The 15,163-nt window shown below is 33.1% G+C and overlaps 3 protein-coding genes across 4 annotated transcripts; 1 reads left to right on the top strand and 2 right to left on the bottom strand.

Annotated features, from left to right (window-relative positions):
- Nucleotide 1: 1 nt before the first annotated feature.
- LOC116339346 (acyl-CoA Delta(11) desaturase-like) lies at nucleotides 2–2,233 on the bottom strand. Its single transcript, XM_031765175.1, has 10 exons — nucleotides 2,002–2,233; nucleotides 1,728–1,866; nucleotides 1,461–1,609; nucleotides 1,368–1,381; nucleotides 1,124–1,297; nucleotides 902–1,044; nucleotides 767–809; nucleotides 600–646; nucleotides 404–517; nucleotides 2–284 (listed from the first exon to the last, which is right to left on the bottom strand). Exons 1-10 carry the CDS (start codon nucleotides 2,104–2,106, stop codon nucleotides 76–78), a joined length of 1,137 nt encoding a protein of 378 aa, XP_031621035.1. The 5' UTR covers nucleotides 2,107–2,233; the 3' UTR covers nucleotides 2–75.
- A 548-nt stretch (nucleotides 2,234–2,781) lies between these two features.
- LOC116339167 ((11Z)-hexadec-11-enoyl-CoA conjugase-like) lies at nucleotides 2,782–5,232 on the bottom strand. Its single transcript, XM_031764880.1, has 8 exons — nucleotides 4,456–5,232; nucleotides 4,216–4,351; nucleotides 3,999–4,133; nucleotides 3,781–3,887; nucleotides 3,618–3,712; nucleotides 3,308–3,546; nucleotides 2,960–3,226; nucleotides 2,782–2,872 (listed from the first exon to the last, which is right to left on the bottom strand). The coding sequence occupies exons 1-8, from the start codon at nucleotides 4,591–4,593 to the stop codon at nucleotides 2,796–2,798; spliced, it is 1,194 nt and encodes a 397-aa protein (XP_031620740.1). The 5' UTR covers nucleotides 4,594–5,232; the 3' UTR covers nucleotides 2,782–2,795.
- Nucleotides 5,233–7,936: 2,704 nt separating this feature from the next.
- LOC116339106 (TBC1 domain family member 5 homolog A) lies at nucleotides 7,937–11,213 on the top strand. Of its 2 annotated transcripts, none has more exons than XM_031764772.1 (11): nucleotides 7,937–8,299; nucleotides 8,377–8,559; nucleotides 8,641–8,985; nucleotides 9,054–9,101; nucleotides 9,173–9,275; nucleotides 9,342–9,484; nucleotides 9,560–9,702; nucleotides 9,775–9,881; nucleotides 9,977–10,321; nucleotides 10,392–10,544; nucleotides 10,603–11,213. In XM_031764772.1, the coding sequence occupies exons 1-11, from the start codon at nucleotides 8,181–8,183 to the stop codon at nucleotides 11,128–11,130; spliced, it is 2,217 nt and encodes a 738-aa protein (XP_031620632.1). In that variant the 5' UTR covers nucleotides 7,937–8,180; the 3' UTR covers nucleotides 11,131–11,213. The 2 variants fall into 2 exon arrangements, with proteins under 2 accessions (XP_031620632.1, XP_031620631.1); XM_031764771.1 differs by having other exon boundaries at nucleotides 7,938–8,299; nucleotides 9,051–9,101.
- The last annotated feature ends 3,950 nt before the right edge of the window (nucleotides 11,214–15,163 follow it).

The following is a 15,163-nucleotide window of genomic DNA, read 5'->3' as shown; positions in this document are numbered from 1 at the left end:
ATTTGTGAATTGAATTTATATGATTAATTTTAATAAACTTCATTTTAAATAGTACAATTCCTGAGTGCATTTCATTTAAATGCCATTGATGATGGTAACACATTTTTTTTCCTCTTCATCCATATCGGCATCGTCCCAGCCCCAGATTAAATTTGAATCGACTTTTGTATCGGTATTTTGAATATTCGGCCATAAAATCTGTCTTAATCTCGAACCGTCGCCCGTCCGAGCCGAACGTTTTTCAATATTTTCTTTTGAAGCCGTTTTTAAATCATATGCCCAACCTAAACGCAAAATACATACATTTTTTTATATTAGAATGATCGTTTTTATAATAAATTAGAAGAATTTTTTAAAAACGGAAGAAAAATTTGATTGAAAATGAAAAAAAAAAGATATTTACCGATTTTTGCGAAGAAGTCAATAAATGCGGTGGAGAAATTCATCGAATAATTTCCCAATTCGGCCGCTTTATAGTCCCATGGGAATACATGATGGTAATTATGAAAACCTTCACCTGAATTTTCCATTCAGTAACGAAAAAAAAGAAAACTTGGTAAATAAGCGAAGTTCAAACATTCTTCACAATTTCTACATACCAAATGCAGCAACAGCAACAAATGTGTTATTCGTTGGCGGAATCGTGCTGTGAATTTAAATTACACGAGACAAAATAAATAAATAAGCGCAATCAGGTTGATAAAATGTGTGTTTATCTAAAAATAACATATTTTTATTTGGCTTCAATACAGCCGTATATACTGACCGGTCGATTGGCTTTGTGCCCCATTTGTGTGCCACGCTATTGACTACAATGCAAATTTAGAAAGAGAATTTGAAAAAAAAAAATTATTCAAATTAACACGATTGAAAAATTCATGTGGAATTTCATTTTAAATACCGAGCCATGTTGCATTCAATGTTAGTACGTAACGTAATGAGGCGGCAACAAACCATGAATTCCAGCAAGTTTCATTCAGAATGAACATTGGCAGCAGTGTTGGTATTATGAAGCAAAATATTGGCATCAAATATACATAGTATCTGTTGAAAAAAACAGTGAACATTTTACCAAATCGTTGTCCATTTTTTAGAGAGATTTTTTTTTTCGAGAATGGCTTACTTCTTCTGGAACATGACAATTGGATCTCTTTCTAAGTCACTCATGTCAATTGTGGCACCTTTTCGTTTTACATCCGGATGCTTTTTGCACAGTAACCATCCTACGTGCGAGAAAAAAAGGCCACGTCGCGCATTATGCGGATCGGCATCAGTATCGGTGAACTTGTGATGCACTCTAATCTCCCCCCGAAATAAAAATCAATGTCATAAAATACAAAATGATGATTATGATTGAATTAAATTACCTATGATCTCGTACCTAAAATTGATAAATTAGAAATAGAAAACATTCTGTAGACAATTTGATAGAAAAATATGCATTTTTAATTTTCAATTACCCATTCATAGATTGAATTTTGAAACGCAATCAAATTTGCAATGCACAATAATAGTCTCAATTTGTAATTGGCTTGATATGCACGATGTGCCCACAAACGATGAGCACCGCACGTAATTCCCATGCCACCGATTGTACCGTATGCATATGCTAAAACGAACAGAAATATTAATTCGTAATCATATATGCGATAAATGAATAATTTTCTACGATTTATTCACGTTATCACCGCAAATCATTTTTGTGAGCGCGCACACATAAAACTTACACAGAATAAATGTGAATATGCTTGCTTGACGTGTAATTAGCAGATAAGCACCATAAATGGCAAATAAATGCAAAGAACTCATGATCACCACATTTCGCCACACAATATCATCAGATTTGAATTGAAAATATGGCTTTCTCTGCATGAAACAAGACAAAAATGCTTTTTTTTTATCAATTTTGATTAAAAATATCAATCATTTGGTTGGAAACTGATTAATTTTGATTTCTGATTTTTATATGATTGACCAAAAAAAAATAAGTTGCAATTTTACATTTCGTATTTTTTTGGGCAATGATGTTCCACTAAAATCATCGCTTCTTTTTTCCTCAACAACGGCACCAGCGAGTAGAATGCTTGAATCAATACTAGGTGCCATTTTTTAAACTTCCTTCGTTTTCCGAAAAATAAAATCTATTTTAAACTGATGAAATATTCCTCAAGTCACATAAAACACTTGTTCCACTCCACTTCAAAAAATATTCATTTAGACAATAACACTTGCAGTGAATGCATTAAACTGTTGGCAAATTCATTTCAAAAGCATTAACAAACCAAATTTAATTCATAGGTGCATAAATTAAACGACTTCCTTTTTGCTGGATCGACAATATTTTCTTTTTATTTTCGTCTTCGTTCTTTTCACAGAAAACTGTTGTTTTTACGTTCCTTTTGCCAAGTCATTATTCCACTGTAATTAGCATTTATACAAAGCAAATGATACATTTATAACGGAATCATGTTTCGTTAAAACGTGCTGAGCTAGAAAAAAAAGCGAACCATTAAGCGATGTCAAATGAAAAAATCCAAGAATTCACGAATTTATTCTCATTAATAATGTAATAATGAAAGTTGATTTGTTTGATTTTTTTTATTGAAGTTATTCTGGTTTTCCTGACACCATCATTCAAATTTCAAAGCAAAAAATATTAACAATCTTCTTTTTTTTTTCTTTTCAAATTGATAAATACAATTTAAGTTAAGAATCATTTACTTAAAAACTATTCCACATCAAAAATGCTACGAGATAATTTATTAAATAATTTCAGTTTTGTTTTTTTAAACAAATTAGTCTTCAGCTTTATGGATAATGGTGGCGGTTCTTTTCTCGTTTTCATCGAAATCAGCATCGTCCCAACCCCAGACTAGAATTAGAATTAGATATACCAATGAAATTTAATAAAATTCAAATAATCTTTTATACAGAAATAAAATGAATTAAGATGACTTACCAAGTTCTTTTGGTTCAGCTGGTTCGTCATGTTTGGCTTCTTGCAAACGCATTAAATCATCAATGGTTGCATGACTGTATTTGACATTACCATCACCACATCGTGCCATTCGCTTTTGAATTGTTTCCTTTGATACGGTTTTTAAATCATAGGCCCATCCAATGGCAGCAAAAAAATCAATGAACGCCGTTGTAATGTTGTAACGATAATTTCCCAATTCAGCCGTTTTGTAGTCCCATGGGAATACATGATGGTAATTATGCCAGCCTGACAGAAAACCATGAAACCAAAACAAAAAGTTTAAAAAAAAACATACAATGCGTGTCAAAATACGATGCAGAAACATACCTTCACCCTGAGTCATAATGCCCAACAATTTGTGATCGGTTGGTCGAATGCTTTTGTCGTATGGTTTTGTACCGACAGCATGAGCATAACTGTTGATTAAAAAGGTGTCGTGCAATGTGTACAAATGTCTTAGAACAAATCCAACGTGCCATGCAGCACTCAATGATTCACCGAAGAAATGGCACAAAATCCAAGTTGGCAATATAATCGAGATCAATGGCATAAGATACCAATAATATCTAAATGAGTGAAGAATTGATTGAATTAATTAAAATTATTTGATTTTTTTATTTTGCTTCAATTTTCTCACTTCTTCTGGAACATGACAATTGGATCGGCTACACAATCGCTCATGTCAATGGTACGTCTTTTTTCTTCAACTTCTGGTCTTTCTGTAACCATCAACTGTTTTAAATAAAAGAATAGTTTAAATGAATGCTTTTTCTATCTTTTTGAATAAAATGATCAATTACCCATCCAAAATGTGAGAAGAACAATCCACGACCAGCATTGTGTGGATCAGCATGGCTGTCTTGGTATTTGTGATGTACACGATGATCATGTACCCAAACCCAAATGCCTAATCATAAAATACATTTATTTTTTCATATTAGAAATTGTTATGAGAATTTTTCTAATAAATGAAGAAAAAATTGATTGAAATTTTCATAAAAAAAAAATGAATATTTACCGTTTTGGTGAGCAATGGTATTGAAAAAAGCCAAAATTACTTTCAATGGCCATTTTGCTTTGTAGCCTTTGTGTGACCACAAACGATGTGCTCCAGCAGTAATACCCAATAAACCCCAATGAATTAGCAAAATCGCTGTGGAAAAAAGAGAAAAATGCATATAAAATTTACGATTTAAAAATTAGAAATTTTCAAATATTTCTTAATACGAACATACCCATGAGAATAGTTGCTATTTTACATTGACCGGTGAATATTTGATACAATCCATAAAATGAGCCCAAATGTAGATAAACAAAAAAGGCGATATTTTTCCAAACTAAATCTTTCATTGTCCATGATGCATCGGATGACTGCAAAGGAAACACGTGTCCAAAGTAATATTAATGAATAAAAAAAATAAATAAAAAAAAAACAAGAAATAATCGTCGATTTAAAAAAAAATTTAAATAATTACACTTGATTTTTTTGGTTCTGTATTTGCGTTTTCATCTTTATTAGCGGCCCCATTAAGACGTGTAACGTTTGGTCTTTGTTTAGTTGTAAATTCTTCGTCAAATGACGAACTATAATCATTTCTCTCCGCTTCAACCATTTTGTAAAATTATTCTATGGAATTGCTAATTTGTGTCTAAATCACAACTGCACTAAACTCAAATTATATCACCAATGAGTATGTATAAAAAATGTATGTATCAAGATGAAATCTGTCAAACTTAATACACAAACTACACACAAAAATTCAAATACACACAAAAGAATCACCGGTGAGAATGAGACACGTGAATGTATAACAATTTTATTGTATTTATGGTTTTCGCACTTTGTTTTACTACACACAATTCAGGTAGTCGTATACTGTTTCGTTGTTTTTTCAATAGTTCCGTTGTAGTGAGATGCTGGAAGGTGTGTGCGACTTCAAAAATTCATTGCACCCAGCCAACCATATATTCGTGCACTTTCACCGGTTTTTTTTTTTATTTTACTTTTTCCCAACGAAATTTCAAAAGAGCAACACGTTCTCGTTAATAATTCAAAAAGTTCACTGAATAAGTCGCTCGGCTTACTCTCAAATTTATATTTCAATTCACTGTAAATTGATAAGGCGTTTAGGGTTGTTGCTGCTTTTTTTCTGTATTCGTTTCTTACGATTTTGTTTCTAGTTACGTACGGTGATATTTTTTTTTTCTCTTTGTGTTCGACCGCTTAGCATTAAGACATATCGGACGATTGCTTTGTACGCATGTAAATTCTTATGTGAACGTTCGACATTTGCTTGTCGCCTGATCCCTTTCTCTCTCTCTTCTGCGTCGCAAGAGAGCACAATCACGTATCTGCCTTCTGTACATTAGAAGATTTGAAGCGTAGATGTAAATTTGGTTGTTGAGCGAATGCTTTGCCCGATTTATGTAATCATCGGAGTAAATTATGACATTATAGAGGTGAAACGATATTTATTTTACTGGTTTGTGAAACGATTCGGTTTCGACTTTAAACACTTGTTTGCACACCGCATACTGCTGATGTACGTGAAATTGAGATTTTTCCGAAATCAATGCATTATTTGTAACTTGGCAAATTAGATGAGCTACTCAAATGCACGTAAACGCGTGTTCTCCTCGGTGTTGTTAAATACATGCAATGCACATGCGGGCTTGAAACATGAGCTCAGCAAATTCTAATAATTATACATATATACTATCTCTATGTCTCTCTCCCTCTCTCTATCCATAGAGTATTTTGCTCACGACAAAAAGCACAATGAATTAAACATTTTGTACGTATTGTTTTGTATGAATGTTGAACAAATTCCAGTCTCTGTTTGTGATTAATGCATTAAGTGCGACTGCACCAAAACCTCAATGAATTTGCATTGCAAATTGATTGATAAGAGTGAAAAAAAAACTAATAGGCAAATGTAAACAAATAGAATTTCATACAGATTTAGAAGAAGAAAAAAATCTAGATTTGACATTGAATGTCATCATTGAATAGGATCGTCATTAAAACCACCAACTCAAGCGATATACGTCGTAAAGAGTTCAATCAACCATATTTTTACCACTTAAATGCTGACCAAATCGCTTTTTTCAATTCGCTTAAATCTCCAATAAACACACAGCTTGCACGTGACATCATGCGTGTAGTTAATTCCTAATCCAAAGATAATTCAATTAATTGAATAGACAATCGATCGCAGAAAATTATTATTCGGTTTAGTTCGTGTGAAGTGCGCCATCAAAATGAATGTTGTGCGTCGTACGTAGATGCGATATCAATTTTATAAGCTCAACTATATCTCGATTGTTTTGAAAGATGATGAACGATGAAATAAAAGTACCGTATCTATGCTACAGTCGTACGATAATTCTATTTCTATAGTTCGATGCGAACGGATGGAATCGGTTGGTTTAGAATACCAAAGGATAAACACACACACAGGCGCGCGTTTGCGTGACAAAGTGAAACCGAATCGATTGTGAATTAAATCAGTGATTTGTTAGATGAATTAGATCGCATTTCACGATAAGACGCGTGCATTGAAGGTGTTTGACTGACCTTTAACGTTCCGCCAACGGAAACGTGAAATAGAATCATATGTTTAATGATGTATAATCATATCACAAAAAGACTGATAGGCACATATTACCAAATGGTGAATTGAGAAGCTATAAATTAAAAATGTACTTGAATTTCATATGATAGATAGAGTTTTTCTTTTTGATGAATTTACTTTGGGCTCTTTATACTGAAATGCAGCGTGGGGTTTTCGTGATATGAATTTTTGTACTTCAACTTTCATCCCGACGCGAAAAAACCATTTGCAAACTGTCATAGGTTATCAATCAATGAGCGAACTCGTGCTACAGGCATTTTTATAGATGAAGGAAAAAATGTGTCATCGTACGATCATGCATGAGCCAATAAATGTGATTCAATTCGCAAACGCGACTCTCACACATTCGGATGTTTTGTTTTCATTTTACGCGTGCGTGTGTGTATTTGTTTATGTCATTCCATCTCACGTATAGGGTCCAAGTGATAACAATGTTCTTGTTTGTAATTTTCCCTCATCAGACAGAAGCAATAATTTCTTGATTACTTTTGAAATAAAGAAAGGTGTTATCTATACTATTTTTAATCATTTGGTTTCAAAGACATTTATTTTCGACTCAAAGACATCAAGATTCAATTTGATTTGCGCTGAGAAAACCACTTACACGCGATCGATTACGATCGATTATACTTGAACCGGTATTATTTGAATTTCAAATTTTGAAATGTTGCTCCAATTTTTTGACTCGAAAATCGATACAATTTTCAATTAAACTTTACTTTTTTTGTAAAAATGTAAATTATTGATTAATTTTGTTTAATTGAAAAGAAACTCTTGAAAAAAAATCAATAAGATTTCTTTAGTTCGTATGGTATTGTATGAAATTCAAAGTATGGATTCGGATGGAATGAAATAACAATGGTATGTGAATGGAATTGATGGAAAAAGATTTTCTAGTAATACAAAAAATTCAGTTGGACAATTGAGTTGCGCATTTAATTACATTTTTCATTCATCAAGTTGTGCAAATTCAATTATTCAATAAATAGCAAATTTTGAGTATTTTTACATTCGCCAATAATTTAAGAAATTGTACGGTTCGGTGCTTTTATGATTGAAAACACACTAGAAAATCGATGGAATATTTAAAAAAAAATTAAATAATTAATAAAATGAATGAAAAAATATATAAAATTCAAATTTCATTGAATTCATTCAATCTTATCGTACCGAAATCATTCTATAAAATACTTTATTTATTGCTTTGCGAAAAAAATGTATACAGTGCCATCTGTTGATAATATGGTTAAGCTTTATCTGGGTATTATCAATTAATGTGACTTGTCATCTTTCAAAATCAGCTGGAAAAATAGACATTTAGCATTTCATACATATATATATTTTTGTTAATATATTTAGAACAAAGAGATAAAAAAAAAAATAAACAAAAAGTTTAGATGTTCGTCTGCTTCGAATAAAAGGGGCCGATTGAATAAATGTTTTAATCAAACCTGTTGATTTTGTTTCCATCATAATTAGTGAATCGCCTTAAAGTATTATTGTTAATGTTCTCTTTTTTTGTTGCTTGTAATATTAATGAAGTAATTACTGTTCTGATAAATTAAATGGAATCGGCAATAAAATGCGACTACAGCAATCCTAGCAAAAGATATGAGAGTAAACCGTCTCCGAGTAAAAAAAAGTCATCACTATCGGATGACTCAATATTAACTGAAAAATATGCGTAAGTTCATTAAATTTTGCGATTAAAAAAAACATGTACTTTAAACAACAAAAATCAAAAAAAAAAAAATTGGCTAGTTTGGAATGGAAGACATTATCTCGCCTATCGGAAGATCCGCATTTGGTACAATTACGACAATCGGCTGTAAATGGTGGTTTGAAAACGTCAAAATTTCGAAGCATTTGTTGGTCATTATTGTTGGGTGTGCTAAACGGACGATCACAATCATGGGCTACACAAAGGAGATGCGATCGAAGCAGGTTTGTTATTCATTATCAGGCTACAAAGTTCACTAAGCCAAAATGAAATGTCACTGTCTCTTCTCCCATTGTGCGCAACAGATACGTCGAATTAATCAAACAGTTTTATATAAATCCGAGAATGGCGGCCGAAGATGACCCGCTTTCTCAATCTGATAAAAGTGTATGGAATCAACATTTTTGCGATAAGGAGCTGTGCACGGTTATCAGACAAGACGTTGTCCGTACATTCCCGCATATTGAGTTTTTTCGAAAGCCAAGAATACAGGAGATTATGATAAATATTCTGTTTTGTTATGCACGTGTTAACCCTGAAATGTGCTATCGACAGGGAATGCACGAAATATTGGCACCCATCATTTTTGTCATGCACTGTGATCATCAAGCACTAATACATGTTAAAGACATTTCAATACACGGTGTTGAGTAAGTTTGATGGAATCGTAGTTTTTGACAATATTTATAGCGAAGACATGTTTTTTTTATTTTAGCAGTGAACTGAAAGATGTGCTTGATCCAAAATTCTTGGAAGAAGATTCATAGTGAGTTTTTGACAAAAAAAATTCACTTAAATGTATGCCACAACAACTAATCATTTGATTACCATTTTCAGTTTTATATTCACAAAAGTTATGACGGAAATCGAACCATTCTATCGAATACATGATCTTCATCCAACTGCAACTGGTTACTTTCCATCGAATCCACAGTGCACGGTAAAAATATGAGAATTCGAACATTTGTTTGTATTCATCAAAAATTTATGGATTTTATGGTTTTAGACTCACGGCGATGTGAACAATGTGTCTGATTTGGAAGTGGTTAGCAAGTTGAATATGATTCGTGATAAGATCCTTGCCAAAGCAGATAGTCAACTACATAATCATTTATTGCAATTGGATATTCCACTGCCATTGTTCGGCATGTATGGTTACACAAATTATTTGATTAATAGACTCTTTTCTCTATTCAATATTTTTTTTCTCTTTCCGATATGCAGACGATGGTTGCGTTTACTTTTCGGCCGTGAATTTCAACTGCTTGATCTCCTTGTACTTTGGGATGCAATTTTCGCTGAAGGCGCTCATTTTGAGTTGACCAATTTCATCGTTGTTGCCATGTTAATTAGTATACGCGAAGAAAGTAAGCTACAACCAATCGATTTGGATCGATTTGTTTCGAAATGTGAATCACTTTATCTTTGAATAATTTCAGTGTTGCACAGTGACTACACAACAGGACTATCGTACTTAATGAAATATCCGAGCAATATTGATGTTCTGCTCATCATTCGACATTCACTTCATATGTACGCGCCCGATGTATGTTGAAAATGCGATCTCTCCTCTTTTCTTCGAATTTCCCATGTTTTTTTAAACATTCAATTTTTAACTTTTTCTCTCTTTTTCCAATTTAGAAATATGAACGACCACCAAACAAATTCACTGTGTCAGCGAGACAGCAGTTTCCCAACACCAATTCGACTCACCTAAATGGCAAGACATCGTCTCTACCACGAAATATACATTCGAAAAAGACAACGCAAAATCAAGTGAAACGTGTTAACGATGATTTAATGCATCGAAATCAACGGCCAAATGATTCGAATAAACTGAGTCAGTCACCATCAAAGAGCGAACTACTAAAGGAACATGCTCATAACATACAAAATTCAACGACAAAGGCAACCATGCGCGTGCTGAATCCACCTCAATTGAGAAATATGAACGACCCCGGAATCGTTGATGGTTATGTGGAAAATGTAAGCTCAGAACCACCGCTCGCAACGAAAAAAGAAACGTTCATTAAATTAATTTCGTTTATTTTTACAGAGTTCAGAAGTATTAAAAATTCAGTTACAAAGTGCTCACACAGTTATGAAAATATCACGATTAAAATTGATTCAGTATTTGGCTGTATTTCGAAAACACATACCAGGCGATTCGACACATGAGCTACATCAAACGATGGATGGCATCGAAGAGGTAAGTGATCACAATAACTTTTTTTTTTTAAATGTCTAAATTTTCTATTTTATTGCAGTTGTGTGAATTGTTGAACGTTAAAGAAAAGCTACCATATACATTGCCTACGCCCGTCGAACCAGCATTTGAGGCAAATGAAGCGGCTGTCACACCGAATCGTAAACACATCGATAAAAAAACCGACTCAAACGAGCAAATGTATGCAAATTTGGAGTCACAATCATCGGAAACCGAAACAGAACCACCAAAATTAGTAAGAGTGCCTATTGGTTCATTGCCACCACTTCAGATTTCACCGTCAAGACAAATAAGTCCAAAATTTAATCAAGAATATAACGTTAACATGTTATATACGAATTTTGAATATATCGGTAAGGCAGACACAAATTCAAATGCGTCTGCAAAAGTACGGTACGAAATTCCAGAAAATCGATTAAGTCGTACAGCAACACTGATACTGGGCAATCGAAAAGAATTGGAAATGCATGAATTTTCATCCAAACTGGCTGATAATCAGGTTGTTGGCGAGGGTAGCAGGAGACAGATACCGGAAATCGATCCATCAGGTGATCGCCCGAGCGAATAAAGCATCGTTTTCATACACACATTTTTGGAATAATTATTATACATTTTTATTTATCACAAATAAAACGTTTTATTCCCAAAGAATATGCTGTCTATAATTTTGATCGATTTAATTTAAAATGATAGCATCTATTTACTTTAAATGTGTGTAAAATCTTTGAAAAAGTTTTCTCAACAAAGTAATCCTCATCAAAAATAAAGACATTTTTTGTTGATATTATTGGGTGTACAGTCAATGGAATTCATGAAAATGCCTTTTTAATTTTTAAAAAACTGATGTTTCGATCACATTTATTTGATATTCCTCAGGGTCAAAAATCACAACATTTTCAATTCTTGACGATCAAATAAATGTGATCGAAACATCGGTTTCTTTAAAATTAAAAAGGAATTTTCCTGAATTCCATTGACTGTACACCCAATAATATCAACATACAATAGAAAGCAGTACACTGTTGAACCAGGCGATACAAAAAATTGACCAGAATTTGAGGATTGAAGAAAAAAAATTATTTATTTTTTTTGTCATTTTTTACGATTTTTCACCAATAATGCTGGTAAATTTTTTGTATCGCCTGATTCAGTCAGAATGAAAAAAAATGACATTCTTTATCATCCCTTGGCGAATAATACACGCAAGTGTCATTTTGCTGCTATATGGCGACTTCTTATGAAACTCTCCTTGTAATACCTAAAATTTGTTGAAGTAAATGAGTAAAATACACACGGACTAGAATTTAATTTGGAATTGAACAGAATTCAGTGGAATTGAATGGAATTGATAGAATTGAATCCAGTACTGCTTTGCCCCTTGCAAGTTCTACATATATTTTCTACATTGTATTGCAAAGAATAACGAAATGAATAAAACATCATTCAAATTTAACAAGTTTAATCAACGATATTTTATTACGACGAGAAAATTCCGTAAAATAAAAATCCAAAAAGATGTTATAATAATTTAAATTTATTTTCAGCAGAAAAAAGTACACACAATTAAATAAAAATAAAGAGTCAAAAATATGTTTCAACTTTGGCAACGAAATATTCTTTAATTTAATAGCAGAAGTACCCGAGAAAAGATTTTTCACACTTTCATGATGAACCCATTTGTACGACATTTGAAAGTATTCTATTTTCTAACAAAACACTGTAAAAAATATGTCTGACGTTAATTTTGCCATAAAAATTATTTTTGAAACACTTTTCATAACTAAAGTAAAATGGTGAATCCGATCGAAAGAAACAACCACGTGCAATCGGGTGATAGCAGCGACGAAGAGGATGATTCGCAATTTTTAATGCGAATGTACAATTTCACTTACATGAGTGATAATTTACATGTTTTGATTAATGTTAATTGTTAATATCCAAACATTAAATCTACTGTACTTCCTGTATTGTTGTTCGATGTGTTCGTTTCCGTTATTCGAAGAATATGCACGGAATATCAACACCAACGGTCAATTTTTCATTCGAGTTGGATATGAATCCTGGATGTCGTATTCATATACGAATACAGATTGCCGTGACTGCGATGTATTAAATGGACAAATTCACCAAAATCAGCAAATAATAATAATGGATACGACCTTGATGGATCTCCTCGAAATTGGAGCTGCTTATCGTATCAACCGTTATATGACACAACTTCTACTCGGCCAAATTTCGGAAAATGATTTCGATGAAATTTTTTTTGACGGATTGGAAACCGAACAAATCGGATCGGAAGACGAAGACGAAAACGAAAACGAAGAAGAAGAAGAAGCGCAACCATGAAATACTAAAATAATTTAATTTTGAATTTTTTTTTTCTAAATTTATATTAAACTTACATTAAAATAAAAACTTAAATAATTTTACCAAAAATGTAAGTGTTGTGTTTTTTATTTTATTACTTTTTCTTTCTAAAATCAAATTTTTTTATTTTTCAATCAATAATATAGGTGTTTCTTGATTGATACATTTTTATTTATATATTTATCTTAATAATTGAATGAGTTGTTTGAAGAACTTTCCTTGGGGTAGACTTTATATCTCGGAAGTATAAAGTCGATGTGGCGCGATTTTTAAAAAATTGCTCGTATGCAAATGCCGATGTAATTTCTGCGAAACGTTTTGCACGACCAGTCATCAAATGTCGCGTGACAACCAATTTATCACGGTCACTGTAACGGAACATTGCAAACACATTTTCCAAATTCTCGATCCATTTTGTTACATCGTGCAATTCGGTGCCATCAAATTTATTGAGCACGTGTAGATCAATTTTTCGATTTGTACCAATTCCCGTTGTAATTCCATCAATTCACGCTTTTTCCGTGCAATGGCCAATTGTCGATCGATTTCGGCTTCTTCTGCGTTCCAATCTAAATTCAACCGATTGTGAACACTTACATTTGCATCTGGTTGCGTCTGTTGCATCTGTTGTTGTTGTTGTAAAGCTTCACGTTGTTGTCGCCGTTCATCTGTTTCATCTGGGTTATTTTGCATCTGTTGTACACCATCCGGTCCCAATTCATTCAACTGGACACGTTGCTGCACGTTATTTCCACGATTTTGCCCGATTTCCGCAATTAAATCATCATACAATGGTCGTAATTGCACCATTGTTGCTTCTGGATCAAACGCAATGTTGGCCTCTGTTAATGCACGCACTACATCTGCACGTCGTAATGAATTTGCCATCGTAACAAAATCCAAAAAAATATTCACTTTGCGCAATTAATGGGATAAAAATAATACGTTTTTATTAAAGTTCGGCACGTTTTCTAACGAATCCCGCTTCTGAATTTGTAATAAGTTATAAACTGACACGGATGATTTTGAATTAAATTTATTCCGATTTGATTTTACTCTTACAACGATGTGTTCGGCTCGAGTGTTCACAACAGAATAGGAAGAGACATATGTTCCAATATGACAGCTGAGCTACAAGTGTCACTTTCACACAACCGAGCTACATTTACCATTTCGCCACATTCATGCATCGGGCAACATTTGACAATTCCATTTCATGCTCACACTCATACATACACAATTTCCATGCACACACTCATACATACTCACGCATACTTCAATAACATTACAATAAATAATTTTTTTTCTTCAATTCTCAAATTCTGGTCAATTTTTTGTATCGCCTGGTTCAATCAGAATCAAAAAATTCACATTACCTAAAATTTGCTGAAGTAAATGAGTTAAAACACACGGACTAGAATTTAATTTGGAATTGAACAGAATTCAGTGGAATTGAATGGAATTGATAGAATTGAATCTAGTTCGCCCCTTGACTCTACCTGAAGTCTCCTTAAGTATAGCACAATCCAAAAAAAGTGTAGCTCGAAGTTGAAAAAAATATTCATGGGTCAATATTTCTGTATATTCAACTTGCCGCTAGGCCTCACTAACACGGAAACTATTTTTAGCCTCCACGTTTTTATAGTCCAAATCAAGTCTACCTAAAGTCTACCTTTAGAATAATATATTTTTACCTTGCTCTTTTCTAAATTTATCCATTTTTTATATGTAGCTTTAAATTAATAGTTCACCTTAAAGTGATACGTAGGTTGCTCCTTAAGTTCGAATGATATGGTACTTCTGGTGTTGCCAGATACAAACCATTCTCATATTCGTAAAGTTGGGCATTTTTCATGAACAATAGCTATTCAAATACGAACAATATATTATATCCAACTGATTTTGGTCTCTGGTGGACAGAGAGGTCCCGAATTAGACGTACACGGAGAATGGTGCATCAATTCGATATTTTTAGTGGTCAAATAGTCGACTGTTTGATGGGCTGATTTTTGCCCTGATTCGGGATCATAAGTTTCAGAGGTTTGGTTTTCATATTTCCATGATGACTTCTGGCAGGTAAATGGTTGTATACTGTTCAGCATTGAAGGACCTTTGATCCTCTAAAAACATGGTAACAACATGACCCCTAACACTGTAAAATAATGCGGTCCAATTTTTCATGATCACTTCACAAGCGAACAACTTGTGTTGGATTGAGTTCATGTTTGAAGACT

This window comes from Contarinia nasturtii, unplaced genomic scaffold, assembly GCF_009176525.2.
Source record: "Contarinia nasturtii isolate CC-2019 unplaced genomic scaffold, AAFC_CNas_1.1 Cnas_scaffold_493, whole genome shotgun sequence".
Taxonomy (NCBI): Eukaryota; Metazoa; Arthropoda; class Insecta; order Diptera; family Cecidomyiidae; genus Contarinia; species Contarinia nasturtii.
Note: the sequence above shows the minus strand (reverse complement) of the source record. Positions and strands in the feature narration are given on the sequence as shown.

Excerpts from the sequence above, each read along its gene's own strand:
- LOC116339167 (XM_031764880.1), bottom strand. The coding sequence starts at position 4,593 with ATGGTTGAAGCGGAGAGAAATGATTATAGTTCGTCATTTGACGAAGAA. Across the intron at positions 4,352-4,455 it reads CAGAACCAAAAAAATCAAGT|TCATCCGATGCATCATGGAC; the intron begins GTAATTATTTAA and ends TTTCCTTTGCAG. Across the intron at positions 3,888-3,998 it reads TACCATTGCTCACCAAAACG|GCATTTGGGTTTGGGTACAT; the intron begins GTAAATATTCAT and ends TTTTATGATTAG.
- LOC116339106 (XM_031764771.1), top strand. The coding sequence starts at position 8,181 with ATGGAATCGGCAATAAAATGCGACTACAGCAATCCTAGCAAAAGATAT. Across the intron at positions 8,560-8,640 it reads AGGAGATGCGATCGAAGCAG|ATACGTCGAATTAATCAAAC; the intron begins GTTTGTTATTCA and ends TGTGCGCAACAG. Across the intron at positions 9,703-9,774 it reads AATTAGTATACGCGAAGAAA|TGTTGCACAGTGACTACACA; the intron begins GTAAGCTACAAC and ends GAATAATTTCAG.
- LOC116339346 (XM_031765175.1), bottom strand. The coding sequence starts at position 2,106 with ATGGCACCTAGTATTGATTCAAGCATTCTACTCGCTGGTGCCGTTGTT. Across the intron at positions 810-901 it reads ATTGAATGCAACATGGCTCG|TCAATAGCGTGGCACACAAA; the intron begins GTATTTAAAATG and ends TTTGCATTGTAG. Across the intron at positions 285-403 it reads TGACTTCTTCGCAAAAATCG|GTTGGGCATATGATTTAAAA; the intron begins GTAAATATCTTT and ends TTTTGCGTTTAG.